Source organism: Chelonia mydas, chromosome 18 (genome assembly GCF_015237465.2).
Source record: "Chelonia mydas isolate rCheMyd1 chromosome 18, rCheMyd1.pri.v2, whole genome shotgun sequence".
NCBI lineage: Eukaryota > Metazoa > Chordata > Testudines > Cheloniidae > Chelonia > Chelonia mydas.
The window spans coordinates 16819966-16844386 of record NC_051258.2 but is presented as its reverse complement, the minus strand read 5'-3'; the positions used below and the strand labels follow the sequence as shown (position 1 = coordinate 16844386).

General features: G+C 48.4%; 2 protein-coding genes across 18 annotated transcripts in view; both read right to left on the bottom strand.

Annotated features, from left to right (window-relative positions):
• The window catches only part of MMP23B (matrix metallopeptidase 23B), a 32428-nt gene extending 12020 nt beyond the window's left edge, over positions 1–20408 (bottom strand). Inside the window, exons 1-5 of one of the 4 annotated variants that reach the window (XM_043531510.1) lie at positions 15364–16251; positions 9738–12602; positions 7367–7543; positions 3657–3787; positions 603–742 (exon numbers count right to left, since the gene is read on the bottom strand). In XM_043531510.1, the coding sequence (XP_043387445.1) occupies positions 603–742; positions 3657–3787; positions 7367–7543; positions 9738–9827 (538 nt within the window). In that variant the 5' untranslated portion in view covers positions 9828–12602; positions 15364–16251. Of the gene's footprint in view, positions 1–602; positions 743–3656; positions 3788–7366; positions 7544–9737; positions 16252–19043 lie in introns of those variants that run through there. The other 3 variants (XM_007070183.4, XM_037881033.2, XM_037881031.2) reach the window with 3 other exon arrangements.
• A 149-nt stretch (positions 20409–20557) lies between these two features.
• The window catches only part of MIB2 (MIB E3 ubiquitin protein ligase 2), a 111673-nt gene continuing 107809 nt past the window's right edge, over positions 20558–24421 (bottom strand). For all 14 annotated transcript variants that reach the window (XM_043531499.1, XM_043531500.1, XM_037881018.2 and 11 more), the window contains one exon: positions 20558–23709. In XM_043531499.1, coding sequence (XP_043387434.1) covers positions 23468–23709 — 242 coding nt within the window. In that variant the 3' untranslated portion in view covers positions 20558–23467. The remainder of the gene's footprint in view (positions 23710–24421) is intronic.

Sequence of the window (24421 nt, the reverse complement as noted above, 5' to 3'; positions counted from 1 at the left end):
GGAAGCAGGCTGAACAGTAGGGAGAATACTGCTGAGGTGTTCTTCCTCCTGGGGCATGTGGAGTGCTATTAGGATTTCTCTATAAATAAAATACCAGGAGGCATCATGGCTACCAGTCAGCATACCGGTCTAGGATCCAGGAGAACTGTGCTCTATTCTGGGGTCTGCCACAGACTCACTGTGACTCTGGGTGAGTCACTTCACTCCTCTGCACTTCAGTTTCCGCATTTCTGAAATGGGAATAATCCTGCTTCACAGGGGTGTTGGGAGGTTTCACTCTCTGAGCTCCCTGGATAGCAGGCGCTAGGGAAGTGATAAATACTATAGCCCCTTCTCTTGCCGAATACACTGAGTTAGATTCCTCCCAGAGGGAAGGCAGGTGCACCGAAGGTCTGGGGCTGCATCACCAATACCAGCCAGAGGGTGTGGTCCAGCCTGTGCTGTGGGGAGGAGCATTCCAGTTGCAGGACTCCGGGTCTCACCCCAAAAGTTCTGCAACCAAATGCTCCAAGGAACACAGACCCCCTTTTGGAGACAGAACATCCCCTAGTGCCAGAGCCCACTCTCTTTAGCGCAGGACCTCAGGGTCCTTGCAGACCTACCTATTTCCAGGTCACTAGACAAGTTGGGTGGCACCTCCTTGAAGTTGAATGGTGAAACGTTGCTCCACATTCGGAAAGCAGCTGCCAACCCCTTCCGTGTGTCACTTTCATTAATGAGGTTTCTCGGGAAGGACACGATTCTGCAGGGAGACACAGACTGGCTTTAGACAGATCCCAGACTATCCTCCTGCATCAACTGAAGGTTCCTGTACTGCTCACCTGGAAAGGTTCCCGTCTTAAAGAGTTTCACTGAACTAGACTATTGGTCTAGTCTAAAGCCCATTGCAATCAGTGAAAACCTTTCCATTGACTTTATAGGTTCAGAGCAGGCCCTATTTGCAGAATAGCAGATAGTTTAATTAGGGTGATTAACTCTTTAATCTGTGCAATGAGGAGATACCACAATGCTCGGTGGGCAACATGGAGCCAACAAGTTAATGGCTCTTAATTCTTGCCCATGCTACAGCAGGCTCTGGCTTTTCACTGCTCTGCTCAGGGGCTGAAGGGAGCCAGGGCATTTGTGCTGTTCTGCAGCATCCCTGGTTATTTGTCTGGGCTGGTGGCCGGCACTGACCTCTGCTGTCCATTTGGAAGGACTGGCCAGCAGCTCACCACCAGTGACTGGACAAGGTGACAATGACAATTGTGCACCTAGGACAGTCTACGACCCCAAGAGCCAGGCTGTGGGGAAAAGGACCCCACAATGGCTGCTGGGGGATTTGACCTAGTGCTGACCGGGATGGTTCAGTGGGTGCTGGGGAGAAGGGGAACATGGGACAAGTTGCAGTGAGACAGCTATGTGGCTGAAGGAGCGAGATGGAACTGCTACCCAGGGAAACCAGGTAGTGGCACTACTAGACTGAGCAGGGAGTGCCAGTCTGTGCCTGCTGCTCACACTGAAATGTCCACTCGACCCCTTTCTCAGTGCCTCAGGAACTCCCATTCCGTAGCTCCTGTGTAGGTGAAAGGGGCTGGTTGAGAGCCACAGGCAGCTAGAGCCCCACTCCTCTCCACTGCCTACATCAAAGTAACGCCAATATAACTGGATCCTCCTTCCTTTCTTGTTTGTTGGTTTAGAGACTTTCCCATCCATTTCAGTCCTGGTCTGGGAAGCCTCCCAGCTGGAGCAAGACTCTCCCTGCCCCAAAACAACCCTCCTCCTAATGCAGAGTGGAGGCTATGACAGGCATTCCCTGCTGCCAGAGGCCACTTTCAGGTCTCTGAGACTAATCTGGTTAAACCTGCGTCTGCTAAGCAGCTGCTGCCTTGGCAAATCACTTCAGAGAGGGCTTGCTGTACTTTAAAGGACTGGCTAGATGCGGGGGGTGTATCATAAAGGGGTGGTTGTCACCACATATTACACTGAATAAACTTTTAACCGCCTCAGGAGTTCCCCGAAAGGCGCCATTCCCAGAAGGGCGCCCTCCCCTCTCAGCCAGGATGTTAACAAAGGACCTTTCTTCAGCAACACCTGAGGACTCCTGCCAAGGCTGAGGTACAAACCACATCCGGACCCCTGGCCTGCTGCCTGAGGTTCACCAGAATGGCATGGTCACACCTACCAGGCCTCAGCTAGCTCCGGAGGGATTCCCCAGGCACACTCGCTGCACTGTGCTTGCTGTGTCTACACTCCTGCTAACGTACGTGAGAAACATTCAACAGACCCCCACCATCCAGCACGTCTGCTTACTGCTCCTCAGCATCCCAAAGAGGCAAAGCATCCGTCAGGACATCAATGCCATTGTCCATCATGCTTGGCCTGCCTCACTGATGGGCACACATTGGCAGGCCAGAAGCTATTCATCCATTGGTGATTTCAGGGGGCATTTTGCCTAACAGCTGAACACTTCGCAATTTCAGTTATTGCAGTGAGGCCAAAAAGTAACAAGAAAGGGCTAGATCCTCAGGTGGTGTCATTCAGCACAACTTTGGAGCTATGTCAGCTCACACCAGCAGAGGAGCTGCCCTATAGATTTAGGATTGTGTCATTCCAGAGAGCATTGTTTTGACTGAAGTTTGGGGTGTGCTCTCCTGTTGGAGTCTATATGACACATATTGTGCAGCGCACACAAGGCCATTTTCTCTGCTGCAACCTGGTACATCACCACCAAGTCCAAGGACTTGCACCGGCTTATCCTAGTGGTGAATTAGATCCCTTATTATCTTTTGGTTCCACAGATACTTGGTCTTTGAGCTATTGGCAGAAGCAGCCTGCTTATTTCACAAAGGAAAATACCATCATCATTGTACATGTATATCGCTCCACCCCCTCCAGAACAGATCATCACTCCCTTTACAGCTACAACGTGTCACCAAAGGACAGCCACTTCTGAAGCGGAGCAGTGCAGCCAGCTGGCATGCAATATTCTGGACGGTCACGTTTGTGGGTAGGAAATTTGGCCACTGATATTGAGGTGAACCCTCCATTCTTATGAGAAGTGCCAGGTAATTCTACCATCCGATGAGACCTTGGTTTTTAGGATCTAATCTGAAAGATAACATTCAACTTCTGCCACAAGCTCAGAGAGTTTTCGTGCTGGACTAACTCTGCTCCCATTGAAGACAAGGAGAATTTTACAAACAACTTCACGGAGAGCAGTTCAGCCAGTGCTGAGCCCACCCAGAGTGAACTGGGACCAAATGTATTTACCTTGGAGGGGTGAATGGACCACACGATGGAGTCAAAGGGAATTGTAGGCGTGTCAACCCGGAATTCATCCCAGATCAGCACCAAATCCAGTAGAAACCTGTAGGTTTCTGCAGGTGTTAGCAAGCATCATACCAGGAATGGCATACCATGCATTAATTCCTTATATAATGAGTCTTGCTCGGAGCACGATGTGTACAACCCGTGGGAGAGACCTAGCAGTATTTGTATGAAGAGAGCCTATTCTAATGTGTGTCCGGATGACTAATTGTTCCCAGCTGTCCACTGCTCACAAGCAGTTCAGTTAGCACAAGGATCCACAGCTGGAAAACGTACGTGTCAAATGCAGGAAGGCACAAAGCAAACATTGCAGACCCGGCACACGCAGAGTTAACACATGTTCATACCTGTACGTCAGGTTGAAGTGGTCCCATTTCAGCTGCCCTGGTGTGAGCGTGTATCGTTTTCTCCGTGTACGGGGTAGGTGTGGGAGAGCTGGGGCACTCACCCCCTGAAAGCCAGGAGATATGGCATCTTCCTTAAAAGACAAACAGGAGGTTAAAGGAGTTGGAGCCGCTCAAGCAGCGTGTCTAAACCTGCCCATTTAAGGGCACTTGCATATGTTGGTACCTACTTGTGGGCCCCTGGGTGTCCCTCCCAAAGCAGTAATGCTTCTAGGTAGGACTGCAAAGCAGTGACTGTCTGATGCTGCAATCTTCCTAAACTGTACCCCCAGTGAGGAGATCTGGTGTAAACCAACCTCCTCATCTTCCCCCCACCAACTCCCTCCTAGTGCCTGGGGCTGGGAATGTGTTTTAGGGAGTCCATTCATGTGTGGGAGTCTCCACTGTGTTAGCACAGAAAACACACAGCAAGATTTATCTTGACAGACTACTCAGAATGCTCTAAAGCAGAGGTGGGCAAACTATGGATCAAGGGCTGGCCATCCTGCCCGGCCCCTGAGCTCCCAGCCGGGGAAGCTAGCCCCCGGCCCCTCCCCCGCTGTCCCTCCTCCCCACCCCTGCTCTAAAGGTTACTATGCAAGAAGGCAGAGGGTGCAAAGCACCAGGAATGGCCAAAAGAGAGGAGTCCTCTCCTGGCAGGAGAGGAACTAGATGGGAGCTCATCAGCCATTTCTGTCTCTGACATCTATTGGCTGGATTCTCTAGTCTGCTAATGCCACTATAGAGTAGAAAGTCAGTGGAGAATTTCCTCTTAACCAGGAAACTCCACGGGGAAAGGTGGCTCCCACAACTATACCCCCAGACCCTGGTGTAAGGGTGTGTGTTGGGGGGCGTTCTTAGTGACGGGGGACAGGCAGGAAGGAAAGGGAGCAGAGTTGCACTGCTCCGGAGTCTAAGGGACCTTACATCAATGGTGTAAGTTACTAGACCTGCCTCTGTACAGCCCTAACTTGTGCTGGGTGGCCCAGAATGAGTCAAAGCCTGAGAGTCTGTGGCCACAGGGATCGCAGCAGTTCCTGGAAAGTTCTCACTTCATTTTATTTTGCCAACTTTCTCTAGCATCATCCATATGCGAGATGAAACACTGGGTGAATGAGTCAAACAGGCTCACATTTGTGCCGGGATAGCTCTTTATAAAGTTGGATTGTGGACCTGAAACGCCCTGAAAGTAAACTGGAAGCATTGGAGACACTTTAAAAACAATAAAAGCAATCCCTTTAGTTTGCTGCTGTCCCCAACTTTATTGGATTAGGCAAGAGGCCTGCCTGGCTCCTTTGAGTTCTCCTGGCAGATAGGGAAAGGACGAGGTGTGACACTGGTCCCTGAAGGCTACCTTCTACTAACTCTGTCTCCTATGCTCAGGCTTAATATACTGTGTATTTACTGTATGGCTTTGCTCCAAGGATGTCAAAACAATAATAATACAGTATATTAGCAATACGACTAATAATTCTTGGAGGTGGCTTAATTAAGCCTCACAACACCCCCGTGTAGAAGGCAAGAATTATCTTCACTTTACACATGAAGGAGCCGAGGCCCAGAGAAGTGAAACAACAGACCCAAGGTCACACAACAAGTTAGGGGCAGTGGCAAGACAGAACCCAAACATGCTGTCTACCAGCCCATGCTCTAGATACCAGACAAAATGGCCTGCCCCTTAGCTAACATTGCCTGTCAAAAGGCCAAGAGACTCCATTGTAGCTGGGAACCTGAGTCTCTTCTGTGTCCACCAACTGTAGGTTACCTGGCTTCTCCCCCTTGTCCCAACCTTAGGTTGAATCCTAACCTGGAAGCACCACTTGTCTTCACTGGGGAGACAGGCCTCACACCAGCTCAGCTGTGGGTCTGACCCAGTTTTGTGACATGGATTCCTGTTCTCTGGGGAGTAACTGAAAACAACTGAATTCTTTAAATGTAAGGACTTCAAGGTTGCCTTGGTGCCCAGGGATTGGTCAGTGCTGGGCATGGGTCACCAGAGCAGGTGGACCGGGGGATAACAACTAATCAGGTACTTTTTGCTCTTCTGCAGCACCTTTGATCCAAGGACTTCAAAGCAGGTCACAGATGACAATGAATTAAGCAAGTCCTATGTGCCTGTGTTTTGCCTTAGCTGCTTTTCTTAAGGCAGGAGCAATCCCACTGGCCTTAGTGGTGCCCATTCTCAGTTACAGCAGGGCCCTTTTATGCCACTCTGGCAATGTAAGGCAGCCATAAAAATGGTAGAAACAGCTCCCTGGGAATACCCTGAACAGGGGGCCACCTCAGTTGGTGTAGAGCTGGTGTCTTGACTCCATCCCTGCCTTGCTCCCAGTCCCTGGGTGTCAGAGCAAACCGGATGTGCAGCAAGAGGACATGATGCTATTGTCTATTTCTCAGGGTTCATGGGAAGCACAGCGTACATTAAAGCAACCCTGAAGCTGCTCTGACTTACATCAGGGGCTGGGCACTGACCCAGGATAAAAGGAGTTTAAAAATGTGGTTTAAAGCCACGTTGTCCTCCCCAGCTCTGGCCTCGTAACAGAGTAAGGGAGAATCAGACCCAGCGGAGGTAACTTAAACCTGTTGGGAATGTTCTGACCTGGGCTGCCATTCAGCCCATTGTACAGATGGGGCCCACCTGGGTTAAGCCTTCAAATACCCAGAGGTTTTGAGGGTGTTCAGATCCAGGCATTTGATTCAGGACTATCTTTACTCATTATAATGGAGTCCAAGACACACAAAGATAGCATGAATGTGTACACCTATTTCACACTGCCCACCCACCCCCTTACAATTATTGCAGAGTCTGTCTGTCCATATTTGTCTAAACTAATTTACCGCATCGAGTTGCAGAGACTTTAGTTCTTTCCCATTTATCTCTGTCCGATTCATAGAGTCCCATTTCCATTAATGAAGCTCTAGTGCAGCTAGATAGCTTGGAACCACCACTGCCAGCCAATGATCCATACAAACAGGAGAGGAAGCAAGAGAGACTTTTCATGATGGGACATAAGCAGCAAAATCAAATTGGCTGCTGGGAGCCCCCTCATCTTTGCCTTAGTTCCCCTGGAATCCCAGTTTGCTTTGGAAGACCTTGCTAATGGATGCCCCTAGAATAAGAATAATCTATCACAGCAGCAGCTACTGGGTTCTGTGGGTCCAGCACTACTTTGGGGACCCTCTGATCTCGCAATAGCCCTCTCTGCAGAGTTCCCAGTAGAGAGAGCTCTGATGATTCAGCTGCTACAAGGCTGGGATATGCATGAACCACATCACACTGGGCTGGGAGAGCTGAGTTCTCAGGCTACTTGCTCTCTCTCCCAAATTGAAGAGTTTTTCCACATGCCAGGTTGTGGGACAGAAACACCAAGAGATTTAGATGATTTACTGGTTGGATATAGCAAAGAAAATGTCTGCCATATCCTTAGAAGTCTGGAATCAGCCTCTAACCCTAATCTTCGGGTTCTTCATTTCCCTTTCAGATCCTTTTGCAAAAAGGGACTCACTAGATACAAACAGATACTGGAGTTGATAAGCCAGCGATAAAGGAGTTTCTAGCTGACTTAGGTCACCCCTTGCGTTACACACACACACACACACACACACTCACTCACTCACTCACTCCATATTTTGTATCCCATTCCAAGCATTTGAGAATTTGATCCCATCCCTACCTGAGATTTCTGAGCTGCAGCTCCAACTGGATCTTTCAGAGTAGCCAACAAAGCCACCAGAGGGAAAAGGTATAAAAATCCCACAATGTATTTATATCTACCACACTTCTCTTCGTCAGATGAAAGAGAGCCCTTGATTCTGTCTGCAGAAAGTCCTTCCATTTGATCCATGTCTGCCTTTAATTAAAAAAAGGGGGAGGGGGAAAATAATCAATTTCTGGACTGTATTTGTAACCCCCCTGCTCGCAGTTGCATCTGGAGCATTTGCGAGGAGCCCTGCAGTCAAAATTTGTGTGGAACCACCACCAGCCTTTCAAAAAGCAATTTAAAAAATGCAGACTTTACATTAAGCCGCTTTCCAATGTGCTAGGGATTATATTAGCCCCTGCCAAGAAGTATCATGTTACTTGAGCTGAAAGTTAAGGCGGGAGGAGGAACCAGCAAAGTGAAGCAAGCTGGGATGAACATGAACTCCTTCATTTGACTGGCTGTGTGTCAGCATGGGACAAATCTGTAGTTGTCAGCTTTATGTAATAAAAAAGGGGAGGGGAAGAAAAATGAATCCAGAAGCCAGCATCATGCCTTGGGAACGGTTCATGAGGGATGCTTAACGCTAGAAGAGCGGTCATTTGCTAGAGGCCATTGACAGGAGCAGAATGAAAAATGCAACTGTGGGCTGAAGGCAGCAAGAGCCTTTTTGCTTTGAAGATTTTGGTCAGTTTACAAAAGCTCAGATGAAGTTAAACATCAACTCACTCCTTACTGGAAATGGGCAAGAGCGTCCTAAAGGACCCCGTTGTGTTTTGGTTTGGGGAGTTAAGTGCTCAGTGATCGGAGACTGAGACACAGAGATCAAGCTTTCCAGAAGTGAGTGGCAGTTTTGGGTGCCTTACCTTATTTTAAGAGTCTCGACTAGGGACTCCAAAGGGCCTGGTTTTAAGAGGGAGGGGGCTTGGCATGCCCTGAACAATCAGGCCCCTTTAATGCACCAAATCAAAATCACTAGTTGCTACTGAAAGTCTTAGCCAGAAATTCTCTCATCTTGTGCTTGTGATTTTTTGGCCTTTCCGGCCAGCACAGCCTTTCAGGATTAGATGTTTGATAACAAGAGGCTATGAACTGACATCACTTTGCTATCTGGTTACAGCCAGGCATGTGAGTCGCAGGATTTTGCAATTCTCCTGCTTTCCCAAGAGGGTAAATGCTCACTGCCAGCTAGTGTTTAAAAAAAAAAAAAAAAAAATCCAAAGTGACATTTGAAAGCCTCAGAAAGTGGATGATTTCTGCACTTTGATGTGTCTTTACAAAGAATCTCATTTGAGACAAAAAAAATCCCTTAGTTCATAACCAAAACTATTACCGGTTGGAATTTCACATGCTTCCAGTGCGGAATTGGTCACTTCCTGGGAATTTAGTGAAAAATTAAGTTTCTGGGATTTTGAAATGTCCTGGAACAAGTTAAAAAAACGGTTGTGTGAAATTTTACAAACATTTTCTCCTCGCTGTGACGCCATGGCCTCTTTGAGGCAGCAACACGTTTCACAGAGGGACTAGAACTGGAATAAGGGTGGGTGGGTGGGGTGGGGTGGAGGGTTAGATTGCATGGCGCATAGGGAGGAAGTAGCCAGTGCAGGGGGCAGCTTGGGAGAAGGTAGGGTAGGAAAGGGTGGTTAGAATTGAAGGAGGAGGAAGACTAGCAGGAAGTGAGAGCAGAGACATAGCCGGGGCAAAGCCTTGAAGGTAAGGAAAAGCTAGAACTGCAAACTTGCACAGGCACTTGGACTCTGGGCTCGGACTAGTGGTTCTTGTCCAGCGATGGTATTTCTACAAAGCAGCTGGGAGGTGCAGTTCCCAGCATGGGTTGTTGTCCCTGCACTAGGTTTGCTCAAGCGAGCAATGCTAACAGCAGCAGTGTGGCTGCCTGAATACATACCTAGGACGGTGGGCTAGCCCAAGCCACCACCCGTGCTGCAACAGCCACTCGCACTATAGCTTGAGCAGAGCAAGTCCAGGTACGTCTACCCGTGCTGGGAATTACACCCCTCTGGTCGTGTCTATGCTACAGCTGAGAAGTATTGACGCAAATGGAAAACCCCGCTAGCAAACACTGCCAGAAGAACGTTAACTTCACTAGCATGTGCTTAACAACAACACGGCCCAGTGTGTCAGCCCTTTGTCAGGCCAGTAAGCACCAACAATGCAAGAAGTGTCTCAACTTGATATTCCTCTATACAGGTACATCTGTGGCTCCCACCACCGGAATATTGAATACCTCACACTCTATTGTATTTATCCTCAACACCCTGGTGAGCGCGGGCAGTGCCAGCATCCCCATTTTACTGATGGGACACTGAGGCACAAAGAGACTAACCTCTCTGACATGCCAAAGGTCACAGTCTGTGGCAGAGCAGGGACTTGAACCCCGATCTTCAGAGTCCCAGGCTGAGTTCCAAGACCACATAGGTATAAGTATGCAAAAGCTGAATCCAGAACCCAAACGCCCGCCACGTCTGGAAGAGTTGGAGGCTTGCTTTGGCCCGCTCTAGAAAATTATAGGGTTATCTGCAAAATATGGATTGGGTTCAGATTCCAAACAATAGCAAAGTTTGGATGGAGGGTTCTGATTCTGGACCCACTTCTCTTCTGAACGGACTATGAATCGGCTGATAAAGGAGCCTGCTGGAGGCTCTAATTGCTGCAATATATCGGTTATTCAAGAGGCTATTGAAGTTTAATACAGAGAAGGCCTTTGACCTGAGTTGACCGAGACCATCTGACACATTCTGGATAGGAGCAGAAATCTTGTTACTTTTTAGCCCCGCCCAGTCTGACCCCAAGTGGGTCACTGGGAAACTGGCTGCTGAGAAGTTACAGGAGCTCAGGGGTGTTTAGTGTCACACACTCCTGTCTGAAGGGGAAAGGGAAGGAAATGGTTCTCCTGGATGGGAACTGGGCGACCAACATCTTCAAACCAGAGTGGTTCTTGGAAAGCAGGCGTCTCTCCTTTCTCACTGTGTGGGTAGGCGCTGCGACCATCAGCACAGGAACTCGCCTCCCTGTGTGCAATTCCAACCAGCTGCTGGCTGCAGGATCCTTTAGAACTTTTTCTATTTAAGCCAAATACTTGCTTAGAAAAATCAGCTCAACAACCTGGCCAAGACAAACCTCAGCTACTTTGGCAGTGAGAGCAGGGCCTGAAGGGTCAGCTGAGGAAAGTTCTGATGTTGGGCTATTCACAGATTTTATTTGGATGCTCACAGAGCTGTAAGGGATACATAATCTTAACCCAGTGAGCACCTACTATCCCTGAGAAAGTCACCGTCACATCTGGGTCCTTTAGTGGACTTCGGAAAGTGGTAGTTCTTAGTAAAGGTGTATCTGTCTCAATGGCTTCTCACATGCAGCCCTCAATGGACTCGTACCTTCCCCACAGCCTGCCACTCGTGCTTTGCTCTCACATCCTGCTGCCCAGCTCTCAAGATTCCCTTCTGGGGGGCAGTGCAGACTTCAAGACTCCTGAGTTTCATTCCCAGCTCTTCCAAAGGCTCCCTGCAACACCTCGGATAAGACACTTAGCCCCTCTGATTTTGCACCCCCACTTGCAGAGCAGAGATGAAAATACTTTCCTAGCTTCGTCAGGTGCTTTGAAATCCTGAGATGAAAGGGATTAGACAAGTGCAGAGTGCTGCTATGAATCCAACGCTCTATCCAATATAGATTTTAAATTCTCCTGTCTGGATATTTGGCTTGGATTATATGCCAGAATCGACAGTCCAGCTACATTTGGACAGAAAATATTCCTAGCAACACTGGCTTGCGTCTTCGCACACAGTTGTAACTGAAGTGGAACATGTTACAGTTGAGGGAAGCCATATGGGATGATGGGGGGATATAACCAACTTAAATGTATCTGCTAACTACACAGTGTTCTCTTCCCAGCAGTTAGCAGTGCTGACTGAGACCTGGATCTGATTTGAGGAGGCTGGTTCTCCCCAACGATCAGGGATGCATTTCCTAAGACACTTTGTGTGGTAAATATCACATGGGGGAAAGCTGCCTCCAGGTGGCTTTGGCATACCCTAAGAGACTGACCTGTTCCAAAGAACTAAAATTGTCACTTAGAGACCCCAGAATGTCAAGAATTGGGTTACTTTTGCATTTCCTTTGTTAAAGGAGCAAGGTTTCTATATTTGCTCTATTTTTTTCATCCCCAGCTGCTGGTGTATTTGGCTTGGAGCATTGCGTGGTTGTTCCTTGTATAATGCACAGTAAGTGGCTGCATTCCCAAGTCCAGCTTTTAGCTCATAAAACAAACACTTGCATTCACACGGATTATTGTTTGCATTTCCCTCTTCCCTTCATTTAGAATTGTTACATCACCATAGCATGGCCTCCCTCTGGACAGTTTCCACACAGATCTGGCTTTGCTACACGGGTCAAACTTTTAAGGGTAGAATTCACCCCTGTACAACAGGCTAGCACAAGGGTTATGCACCACTCCTGTTCCATCAACAGAGGGCTTAAGAATGGTCTCATGTACGCACAGCACCTCGCACAGTGGGAACCTGATAATGGTGGGGACCTATAAGCACTACTGGCCCTCTGCACAGGTGTGAATTTCACCCTAAACTAAACAGTGCCATGTGACAGATCAGGAGCCTAGAACTCCTTTTATGTCTCTACAGAACAAGTAGACCACGTGCAGTGGCAGGGCATGCTTCCTTCATGTCACCCCACCGCCGGTCCTCAGCTCTGTTCTGGAAGGCCCACCTTAGAAGTCAGAGGATAGGTCCGTCTTCATCCTCCATTCATGTCACCTTCGATGTCTCAGGGCATCGGCAGTGACCTTTCACCTCCAGGACACCAGTCCAAATCCAGCCCAGGGTGGTGGCAGCTGAACGGTATTTTCCATGCGTTGGCTGCTTGATGGCCCATCTGAAAACAGTTGTTGACTCTCAGTGGAGCTCTTGGTCCGCAGAGCAAAAGCCACCCTTACATTTGGGTAGCCCTGGAGGCATTCCTGCCTGGCTACTTCACTGCTGCCTGTGGCAAAGGCAGGAAAAACTTCTGCCTTGTAAACGGACTATGCAGTATAAAGGATTATTAATCTGCTGCAGCATTGGGGAACATCACAGTCCGACCTGAGACAAAGAATATCTGCCACCCCAGAGTTTCATCTCTCTCAATAGCACATTACTCCTTGTCATCAGCTTTTGCTGAAGCCTTACAGTTATTCCTAGAGGGGAAAAGAAAAGAGAGAGAAAGAGAGAGAGAGATCTGCCGTTTAGAACATGAGCTGAAAACAAGGTCTTCCTCTAGCAGGCAAAGGAGATGGAATATTTTGCTAAAGGGTGGATTTGGAGCAGCAGCTCAGAAGCATCCACCATAGCCTGGCCCTACGAGGGCTTCAGCCACACCAGAAGCTCAGTGGTCGGTCAGCGACCGGCACTATGGGACTGAGAGGACGCAGCAACATTCACCAATGCATGAGGGGACAGTGTTGAAAAGGGGGCAGAAAACTGCTCGCCAGACTCACCCTGTAGCAGATATTGCTGCTGTACTTTGGCCAGCTACATTAGTACTTGACCTGTAATTCTACCCGTGTATCAATCCAGGGTTACATTCACACTGAGGGAAGCAGTATGGTCCAGTGAGCACAGACCTGGTAATAAAGGAGACCTGGGTTTTGTTCTGAGTTCTGCCTCTGTGTGATTTGGGGCAAATCATTTCACCTCACTGGGCCTCAGCTTTGCTCATCTGTAGCTGAGAATGGGCCAGATTTCCCAGGGGGAATGGCTGGCTGTTGAGCACTTTGGAAATGCTGGTCCAATGACACACTGCCACATTTGGGATAGGAACGGGGCAGGATGGGAGGGGAGGGGAGGGGAGGGGAGGGATGGGACGAAGGAAAATGCCCGACACCTCTAGAGCCGCCAGGGAATCTTTGATGCTGGAAGGAAATGCTGTTGAAAGCCCAAAGATCTCAATGGGAAAGTAAAATACAAACAAACAGACAACAGGCATTAAAATCCCAGTCAGTAACAAATTGCTAGGATTTTCTTGGGTTGTTTCTTTTTGGGGGGAGGGAGGGAGGAGTACTGTAGGACAATTTGTACCAGAATAAAAAGAAACAACATTCTTCCCCAGATAGTGGAAGATTCTGAAAAGGCAGAAGAACAAACATTGCTAATAACCGCTGAGAAGTCGGAAATGCAGATGGAGAAGAAAAAACAAAATGAAACAGCTGCCCTCAAAAAAGCTACTCAACAATTTCATCCATTTGTTCAGAGCATAAAAGCAATGGACAGTTAAGCCATCTGGCTAAGGGGATACAATAATAGGCTAGGTAGTGACTTTCAACTTCTGGTCACTGGATAGGGTCATCGTAATAGCTGTGTATCATATTTACTTCTTGTATATTAGTCAGCCATTAAGTGTCTGTGTGCCACATACAGACTTCTAGATAGGGTGTTGTCCCTGGTAAACGAGAGAGACAAAATTGGAACTCAAGCTCTGTGGTGGACCTGTTTGTGTGATGAGGCCATTTTCTTTAACAAATGCTCCCTGTTTAAGGATGACTGATACCACACATCATGCTAGTCACCAAGAATCATTTGCCCTCTTATGCCTGGCTCAGAGCCTGGAATGAGTTTGGTGTTTCTTAATTTCAGTTTTTACTTTCAGTTTTTTTCAGTCCTCGTTGTATCAGGGGAAATGGGATCCAGTGGTTACAGCATGAGACTAGCTTGCAACCCTTTCCCCAACTGAAAAGTGAAATGTATCTGCTTCATTCACACTGGTGTTCTGGGTCTGATTTTGAAGGCACAAAGTGCTTGGCAATCAGGGATACCGTACCTCTGATGGACGAAGGGCCGGAGCAAAGCACAATGAGGCCAATGGAAAGCCTCCCATTAACCAACTTCAATGAGCTTTGGATCTGGCCCTTGAGAGGCTTCCAGTTTCCAGGGCTGCTTTTTCCCCCCACCAGCACTAAATTCACATATTAAGAGCAAAGGGAGGGCTGTGTGTGGTGGGGAGATTCCAAGAAGGGCACTCTCAGAGGAAAGCTTAAAGAATGTCTGCCTGTCACGATATCAGCATCTTCTGATGAGCGGGGCAGGGGGAAAGGCTGAGAAATAAAGCAGGCTTTGTACTCCACTGGAAATAATGAAAGCCATTTACAGAGCTCTTACAGACATTTGTGAACCAGCTGTTAGCCCAGGAGCTAGGTCAATGCAAAGGCACAGGTGGCTGTTCTCGTTTAGAGAGATTCCATCCAGTCCTGCTTTATACTGGTGCTTGGGGTCTATATCAGGGAATCGCACCGATGTAATTGTAGTCACGCTGGTGTGAGTTCTCCTAGTCTACTCTAGACAAGCCCCAAGGATCAGGTATTCCAAGTATCAATATAATAAAGCCAACCCTATTTAACACATGCTCCTGCAGGTTTTAATGGTGTTTCCAGGGCAGGAATCTCTTGACCATGCAGAGAGTTTTTCCATTCTATAAAACTGGAATTTCTTACAGTCCCTTTGACAACACCATGACCACTGCGAAGCCCTTCCACTGCCTTTAAATTAACATTATTGCTTGTCTGCATTAGGCGTTTGCCCTGGGGCAGCAACACTGAAATGGGGGCAAATCCTCTGAGTCTACAAGGCCTTAGAAGAGGCAGGAGGAATCGGAATGAGATTGTGTCCTCTTGCTGCCCAGAATGGAGGCAGGTTTGCAGAAATGACTTTCCGTGCAAGACCAGCTGCACAAAAACTGCAAACAAAATCAGTTGCCAATTCAAATACCAGGCTCCCAGCTGGATGAGAATAGGATTTGCCAGGAAAAAAAGAAGAGCACGCACAAAAAATACTAACTCAGCCACTTTCCTCTTGCAGAATTTCTTGAGGCACTTACCCTCAAAGTGAGAGTTGTGGGGGCTAGAGCAATGACAGGGGTTGTTCTGAGGACTCTTCTATGGTTTTGTCACTGGGTACTCTACTCACCGCTCAGTGGTGCCCCCTTCTGGCAATTCCAGGGATTAGTTCCACCTGGTTCAGCGCCCCCTTTCTTCTCTTCCATCACTGCAGCTCTCCCCCAGCTCACGGAGTCGCAGTACAGCTGCTTCATGACTTGGGCCCTCCAGCCAGGTCACACTGTGATTTCCCCTTTGGGCTGGGCGGGAGTGGAGGGGGGCAGGACTTTCAAAGTCTCTCAGCACCAGCAGTGTCGGGCAATCCTCAGCCCACTGCCCTGACTACGTCACTCCAGCAGGGAATCAGGCAGTTGCCCCATTCACTGCCCCAAGCAATGCCACTCTGCAGGGGATGGCAGGGGAACCGAGGCCCACTGTCTACTCTGGGTTCCAGTCCAGGGCCCCATTGTGAGCAGTTAAGGCCTGGGACTGCACCACCCTTACTGCTCTCTTCCCTGGGGACTGCTTCCTACCTTGCTTCTTTTCCCAGCCTTCCTAGTCAGCCCATTCTCCCTCAGGCCTACGAGATAAACCCTTCCTCATGGGTTCCTGCCTATCCCCTTTTCTCAGGGGTTCCTACCTCCCCTTCCTTCTCCCTTTCCTCAGGGACAGAGACTGCAGGTTTCCTCCCTGCCATGCCCCTCGCACGGTCTCCAGCCTCCTGGCTTTATAGAAGCACTTCCTGTCCCCTCACAGGTGAGCCGCCTTCTAATTAGTGCCTTCCACAAAGCCTAAATCTCCCCCTGTGCAGCTTAATTGACTGATTGGGCCCTCCTGGCCTAATTCAACTCTTTTTTGATACACTCCATCACTAGGGTTGCCAACCCCCCAGGTTTCCCCAGGAGTCTCCCAGAATCAGGCCCTATCTCCTGGAGGCTACTGAAGCCAAACTGGGAGATTTTAGGCGCTGAAAGTCCAGCGGCGCAGAAGAGCTAAGGCAGGCTCCCTACCCGGCCTGGCCCCACACCACTCCCGGAAGTGTCTGGCATGTCCCTGCGGCCCCTGGGACAGTCCCAGGGGTCTCCGTGCGCTGCCCACGCCCCGACTCCATGGCTCCCATTGGCCGGGAACTGTGGCCAATGGGAGCTGCAGGGGTGGTGCTTGCGGGTGGGGGCGGCACATGGAGCCTCCTGCCCCCTCCCAGGGGCTTCAGGGACATGCCAGCTGCTTGAAGCAACGTGGGGCCAGGGCAGGCTGGGAGCCTGCACACCGCACCCTCTCCTGCACTCTAGCCCTCTACGCCAGCCCAGAGCCCCCTCCCGCACCCACACTCCCTCCCAGAGCCCACACCCCCTACCACACCCCAATCCCTTGCCCCAGTCCGGAGCCCCCCCACCCAAACTCCCTCCCAGAGCTTGTACCCTGCACCCCCTCCCGCACCACAACCCCCTGCCGCAGGCTCAACCCAGAGCCCCCTCCCACACTCCGAACTCCTGGGCCCCACATCCCCTCCCGGACCCCAACCCCCTGCCCCAGGCTCAGCCTGGAGCCCCCTCCCACACACTGAGCCCCTGGGCCCCACACTCCCTCCTGCACCCCAAGCCCCAGCCCGGTGAAAGTGAGTGAAGCTGGGGGAGAGTGAGCAATGGAGGGAGGAGGGTGGGGCCTCAGAGAAGCGAGGGAGGGCAAGGGTGTTTGGGTTTGTGTGATTAGACAGTTGGCAACCCTACCCATCACAAACCTTAACAAAGATTCCTAAAAACCAAGGAGAGAAGACGGACCAGCTCTTCCTCCCACTAAGCCAAACTGACAACGAAGGGAGGCCCACGCCTCATTCAGCGATTAGTTGGAAGAAATCAACATGCGAAACCAGTGTCAACTTATAAATTGCAGCCAAGATTTTCAAGTGACTAGCCATTTTTGGGTGTCCAACTTGGGACACCTTAAGAGGGCCCAGCTCTCAGAGGCAGAGTACTCTGCACTGTCTGAAAAAGATGTCTCAGACTGAGCATCCGGCAACTGAGGCACCCAAAACCACTAGTCATGTCTGACAATCTTGGCCTGGATTTTGTAAGCCAACATGCTCCTTAAGCTGTGGTAGAGAAAAACACCTTAAGAGCATTACAATGGTCCATTTAAAAATTCTGTTATTTCCCCTCTTCATGCGGTTAGTCTACAGCGTGTATTTATCTCAACTTGGGCAAATGAAACTAAAAAATATCAAAGAAGTCCGTTTCATTCTTGTTTATAATCATTTTCATGCCCACGATTTCAGAGCCATCCTATTTGGGTGGCAATTACTGCAGGGAAACGTGGATTCCTTTAGGAGGTGATCCTGCCAATGGTTAAGAGGAAGGATGGCAACTCAGGAGCTCTTGGTTCAGTTCCGTGTTCTGCCACAAACCCTCTGCGTGACCTTGGGCCTGTTGTTTAGTCTCTCTGTGCCTTAGTTCCTCGTCTTTAAAAAGGGGATACTAGCATTTCCCCACTGAGGACGAAAAGATTAAAGCTCATGAGATGCTCAGATTCTACCATGATGGGGGCCATCTAAGTACTTAAGTCAAGCATGTTCGTAACTACGCATGTGAGGAGAACTGTTGATTTCACTGCAACATTGCTACAGGATCAAAGGCTTCTACAACATAATTTAAATTCCAATATAGACAGAACATCCATGGGAGCTTTGGTACTGGGTTTAAGCTTTGGTAAGAGCTTGCTTTTCCAAACTCTAAATGTGGGAATAAATTTGAATCAGTAGGGCCGCTGTAATGCAACAAAAAACATTTGTTTTCTGGAAGAGACTGGAAACCTGACCTGAAATGTTGGTTAAAGGGGATTATATATAAATCTCATTAGACTATAGCATTAATCTGTCTCAGCTGCTGTCTCTTATTTTAAGTCTTATACCTTAAAGATCCCAGTCTGGGATCTAATCTTTGCTGCCATTGCTGGAAGGTACGAAACAGCATTTCAAGGGAAGACAGGCAAATGCAGAAGCCTCAGAGAACAAGCAGGCAACCCCTTAACCCGTTCATCGGGGTGCCTGCAGGTCTTGTCTTGAGGCAGATAGATGGTAATAAACTGTATCTAACAAAGAGTTCATCAGGATCTGGGGCCTTTGACTGAATAAAAGGCCACTGTGTGTTTTTTGTGTTTAAATGGGTGCTGGCCCACTGGCTAAAGCGATGTAATTGACCCTTCTCGGTTTGTTACCACTTGCATGATCAGCAGCAAAGTGTGTGAGAGAGTGTGTGAGAGAGAGAGAGAGAATTCCAATTCCCTACCCTAGTCCCACCCAAATTGGAAAGGCCTGGCTGGCTTAACAACTTCTTCAGACATGGCTCAAGTTGTCAGAAGTCTTGTGTGATTGATTTGGGTGCTTTTGAGCCCCTGACCCCACCCTTGGGTTCAGCCTTGGACCTGCCCCCTGGTAATCTCTAGCTAAACTGAATGCCGATCCCAATCTCAGCATCACTTCTTGGCCCATCTCTGCCTAGCGGGAGGAGTCCTTTTGTCATACATTAGAGATTCAGCCCCCACTGTCTCTGTCCCGGGGCTGTCCTGGACCCCTAGCAAGAAAATAGCCTTGCAGGCAGCCGGATGACCAGGCCAGCCAGGCAACCTAGCCTACCCAGCAACAAGTCTCCCCGAGTCAGCAGGGTCACCAGTGGAGGCAAATCAGTGCTGGATTCCCTCTCCCCCCAGCTACCTGGGGCCTCAGAAGCCCTCAGTGCAGCCCTGGCAAGAGGGCAGAGAGACCATAGCCCTTACCTAGTCCATCTCGGTCTCTTTCCTCCCAGAAATGCCTCAATCCTCCAGCTCCAATGGTTACTTCTTCTCCATGTTCTGAAGGAGCCTCACATGCAGAATGTCCCCTGTCCCTACTTCTCATCAGAATGACAACTTGCATTGCCGCAGGGCAGGGATTCAACAGCTGCACTGTTCCACAGACAGAGCCCACCACGGATGTCGCTGGCCGATGCCAAGGTGCAGAGGTCGAAGAAGCCATCCCCACTTCAGCAGAAACCATTTGATGCTCTTTTATGCAGGGCAGTATCTGCCTCAGTGCACTAGAGTCCTGGCTCTTCCATACACTTCTGCACACGCTCGTCAACCATCTCACCACTGCAACCGCCAAGCTATGGCAAGGAGCTCCACAGACATGCACGATGGCCTTTAAAATGGGTCCTGTGCTCAGGAAATGGATTCTGGGGGTGGACAGCTCAGACTCAGAGCTGATAAAAAAGCCAGGACAGTAATTCCAGAAAGCAAACCTGCATTTCACACACAGCCTGGAACAGTATTTGTGAGGCGAAGTTTGCGCCGGGGAATTAACCCCCTGCTTGCCAGCGGAGCTGAATATGAAAAGTATTGTCTACCAACCCCATCCAGGTGAACTGATGGGGGTCTGGTATTAATGGGCCAACGCAATGATGTTCATGCTGCAGGGGGAGGACAGAGGTTCTATCAGGTAGTCAGGAATCGAGAACACTTACCTTTTATGTAGCGCTTCCAATCTTCTGGAGTGCTTTATAAACCTTAATCAATTCTCACAACCCAATCATGCATTTTAGAGATGGAGAAATGGAGGCAGAGAGGTTAAGGGACTTGCCAAAGGTCCTGGAAAGAATCATCAGAGTTAGGAATAGAAGACCCAAGGATTCTTTGGTTCCAGTCCTGTGCTTAGGTTGCTAGGCCCAAACCCTCTTGTCTATCTGAATCTGAATCCTTCCTCTGCCATCAAACGTCGCTTAGGGAATCTGCCTTTTCCAAGTCAAACCCTAGCCTTTGATAATCAGTCTTAGTTCTTCCTAATGGAAAAACAATCTTGATTTCTGGCAAACTGTGAATAACTTGATTATTTTTCCTAAATGGCAGGAAAGGCTGGATAAACTGATTTCCTCAAACCCCTCTGAAAAGCCACTTAGAAGATCTTCCTATCTTAAAGCACCACCAAAAGAGGGGAATGAGTGAAAATTGTACTGACTGCAGTCTGGTTCAAACTTTCAGTATAAGCTTACCAAATATAATAGACTGGAAAATGGTAAAAATCTCCACTCAGATTTCTTATTGAAGACTAAACCAATGGCAGGAAATTAATTTTATTGCTCCCTGGAATCCACCTATAAAAAGATACTCTAAAGCGCAGACCATACCAAATTCCACCTCCACTCTGGCAACACAAAGGGTCTTGATCTATGCACAAGATCTGAAGAGCTTGGAAGGAAATTTTCATTGAGAAACCATTAAAGTTGAAGAAACGAATAAAAACTTAAAAGAGGGAAAACAGGAAAAAAAATTTTATTTGCTGCAAAATGGAAAGACATTTTCTGCAGCAGCTTGCACCCTGAAGGTTGAAGACTCTGTATTCTCACTCCAGACAGCTCCCCATTTTCACAGGCCCAGCAGTGATCCAAGATACCTTCACCTCGGGCACAAAGAACTTTTTTTTAAAAAAACCAAGAAGTCAGAGATCCGCTGTATCCTTTTCTGTGTACGCTGACAAAGTCCAGCGTCATAGTCTTCGAGATGAGTGTGACAGAAGCTGCACGATATGCAGTCCCCCCAAGCAGCACAAACAGACGTCTGACATACAGGAGAGTGCATTGGTTTGTTTTTCCTTTTGTCAAATGCATTGGTGGTTGCTGCAGCAGAGGCATACTTTTGAAAATGTCCTTTTAATGCTTAGTACCATATTGGATTTAAGTGCAGCCTGTAAAATCATTAATTTACAGCAGAGAGCAGCGGTCACTGATTGGATAGACTCTGACAGTATTGTACTTTGGGGACTGTAAAGCTTATTTTAATTACAAAGGAGATGCCCAGCACTCTTGATGTTATTTCTCCCCAAACTCTTCAGACTGATTTGGGACCAGCATTCTGATTTAGGGCCTGATTCAAAATCCACTAAAAATTAATGGAAAAATTCCTCTTGGCTTTAATTGGCTTTGGATCAGGCCCTGATAGGTACAGCGTCAGGTTCAAAGAAATCAGATTATTATTATTATTATTATTTTTAAAAGAAAAATGTTCTGACCCATCTTAATCACACCTTAGATTATTAAAGAATTTTGGAAAGTCCATGGTGGAGTTTTCAGATGATCTTAGCACTGGGCTAACCATTCCCACTGAACTCCACAGCAGAACTCCCACTGCATTCAGTGGGAGCAGAGTCAGGCCAACAGGAAGTCCTTCTGAAAATCCAACTGTAAATGTACTTCATGCTGTTACATGTGGATTATTTGCTTTCGGCATTTGTCCAAGCTTGGACAATAAAAACAAGGCTCGTCAATGTCACTTTTCTTTACAGAGGAGTCCCATTTGGCCATATTTTGTCACTCTTACGGTGAGTAGCAACTTACTTCATAAACAGCCCCATTGCACTGAATGGGATTATTTGAGGCATCAAGTACCACTCAGAGGCAACGCATGGGGGTGGGGTGGGGGACATGGGGACCATGGGCCCCGCCCAGATTTTCTGCTTGGCTTGCACTGAGCATGCTCAGTTACACTGCTGAAGCCGGCTGTACCTCACATCGTCGGCAGGCACTGGTGGTCTCTGGTACCACTTCCTATGAGAAAGGGTAATAGAAGTTGTTTTCACTTAGAACGATGCAGCAAACACAAAGAGGGGAGTGTTTATTAGAAAATCTGTTTTCTTGGGAATAAAATATAGTTCTTGAAACCTACGTCTTAGTTTTGTCAAAGCTTATTTTTATAAATAATCTACATTTGGGGGTTAAATGTGACCCAAGATTGTACCTTTGCCTGGGAAAGAGCACAGACATTGTAATAAACTCAACTGAGAAAGCATTCTGAGATATTATCCGTACCAAGTGGGGACTGTGACATAAGAATTTCCTGGAACACTACGGCGTTACTACTAGGCAATATGTATTCCTGTAACCACTACACACGCACAAGGATTCAAAACTAATTTGAATCCTTTGCCACCTCTTTGGTAATGAACAAATTTAAGAAAGAAACACTGTGTTCCAGTTGATTTTATGCACTGCTTTCTAGGTGTAAGAAAAGATTATACTGGTCTGCAGCATAACTGCATAGAACAAAGCTACATACAACACACACAGGGGACTCCTCAGGGAGACACCCTGAGAACCTAGTCACAGGTACGGGTGAGAGTTCACAGGATGGTGCTTCTTCCCAAATCAACTGGTTGGAAAACATGATGCAGTTGGAATCGAGCTGACCCCAGGATTTACACTATTGTTCACACATTCCTATTAATGTTCTATGGAATATAAGGGTCCTATTTTAATAAATTTTTCTGCCAAACAGAAAGAGAAAAACAAATTTCCTCTCCTCTGCCTTAGTCGTATTTTATTTTATATTTTTACATTTTGGTTGGAATATTTGACACCTGCCTTTGGCATTATGGGTAAAAAGCTCAAGAGTCTCTGGAATTATGGCTGCAAAAAAAAGGTAGATTGCTGGCAGAAGAATGTCACTTAGAGGTCAAAAATACGTGCTGCAACAATGTTTTCTTCAGTAAATGTTCACTACTTTATCTCTAAGGCACACGCTCTGTCTCTCTCTGGGAACATGTCAGTTCCAGACTCCTCCCGCCTGCCCAAATCCAAGTACCTTGTCATGCCCCAAAGGCTTGGTTCTGAGAGCACATTGTCTAACTAGCGTCCCCCACAACTGACAACCCTGCGGGAGAGCCAGGGGCAGTGCCTGATCCCACTGGATAGCGCCTTGTGTAAAGTGCGAGAGTATTGCTTTGCCACAGCCTGCCGGGGAATGAGAAGGACTGGGCCGCAGCCTGTCCTGCCAGAGCTGCGTAAGGCTGCAAATCAGACGCTGCAGAGAACTAGACAAGAGCGGGACGGCCTTTGAAATGTCTGCACATGAAAGCACTCTTTCCAGGCGCTGATTTCGTAGCCCCTCCAGTCGTCAGCACAAAGCACGGTGGCATCCGGTCAGCATTCCGCCTGGCGCCGTCCATGCTGCGAGAGGAGCACAGGGCAGGAGGGCTGGTTCCCCACAAGCTTGGTGGCTCGCTCTCATTACGGGGAGGGCGTTTCCCCCACGACTGACTCTTGTGATTCACTTTCCCCCTTTCAGGATGGCTTCACAGTCAGACAAACACAGTGGATGGGTCATGATTCTCAACTAAATGGACACACAAAGGGAGGAAGGAAGGTAGGAGTGGGAGAGGAAGGCGCAGATCCTCAGACGAAGATCTGAATCCTGTCCCGGATAGCCTGCCTGCAGATGGGGCAGACAGTCAGGGCCTCGCTGCACTCAAGGCAGGAACCATGTCCGCACTGGAAGACCAGTTTGATTTGGTTGTCGATGCAGATAGGGCAGGTGATGCGCTCCTCCATCTGGCGGTAGCGGCTCTGCAGCTCCTCCATCAGCTTCCGCTGGTCGGTGGACTCGGCGCTGGGGCTGCATTCCACCTCTGTGCTGTCTGTGGGGAACAGGAAGCAAGTTAGTGGCTGGGGACTCTGCCTATTTCCTCCGCAAGCACCTTCCAATGCACTCCCTGTCCCTGTCTAGACAGTTTGAGAAGTAAGTATTTTGTGAAAGGGTGGCCAGTGCTTCTCTCCCCTTTGGTTTGTGCTGAATTGTTAAGGGGCATATAAATTGTAGTCTGAGATGCACATCCTTCCACATCATTCCAGAAGCAGCTGCCACTACCTGGAAGTAGAGAAAAGTGCAGTGCTAGCAAAGAGCTGGGCACGCTGCTCCTCAGTAACTGGTCTGCGACGTGTTATGGCACTGCATGCCCTCGCTACACTGAGTTTAAATTCCTGTCTGCAGTACTGTGTCAGCTCTCTGCTCTAGCTTTTCAGGCTGTAGATTCAGAGCTGTGAAAGTTGGTAAAGAGCATTGTGATCTCCTGCACAACACAAACCATAGAATTCAAGAGGGTGATTTAATTCTCCTTATGTGCAAAGTTCAACAGAGAAGAACTTGTAGAGATACTTGGTTCTAATTCAGATGAGATGAAAGAGCTCCGTGTACTAGGCAAATTCCAGCTGGGGTAAATAAATTCCACCTGCTTTCAGCTAGAGATAATACTATTCACATTCTGTTCCTAAACAACTAGGTCATGTTGCTGTGTGCTTTTAAACAGACGCCCTGATTCACCCCAGAGGCGGTTGCATTCCAGTGGTGGG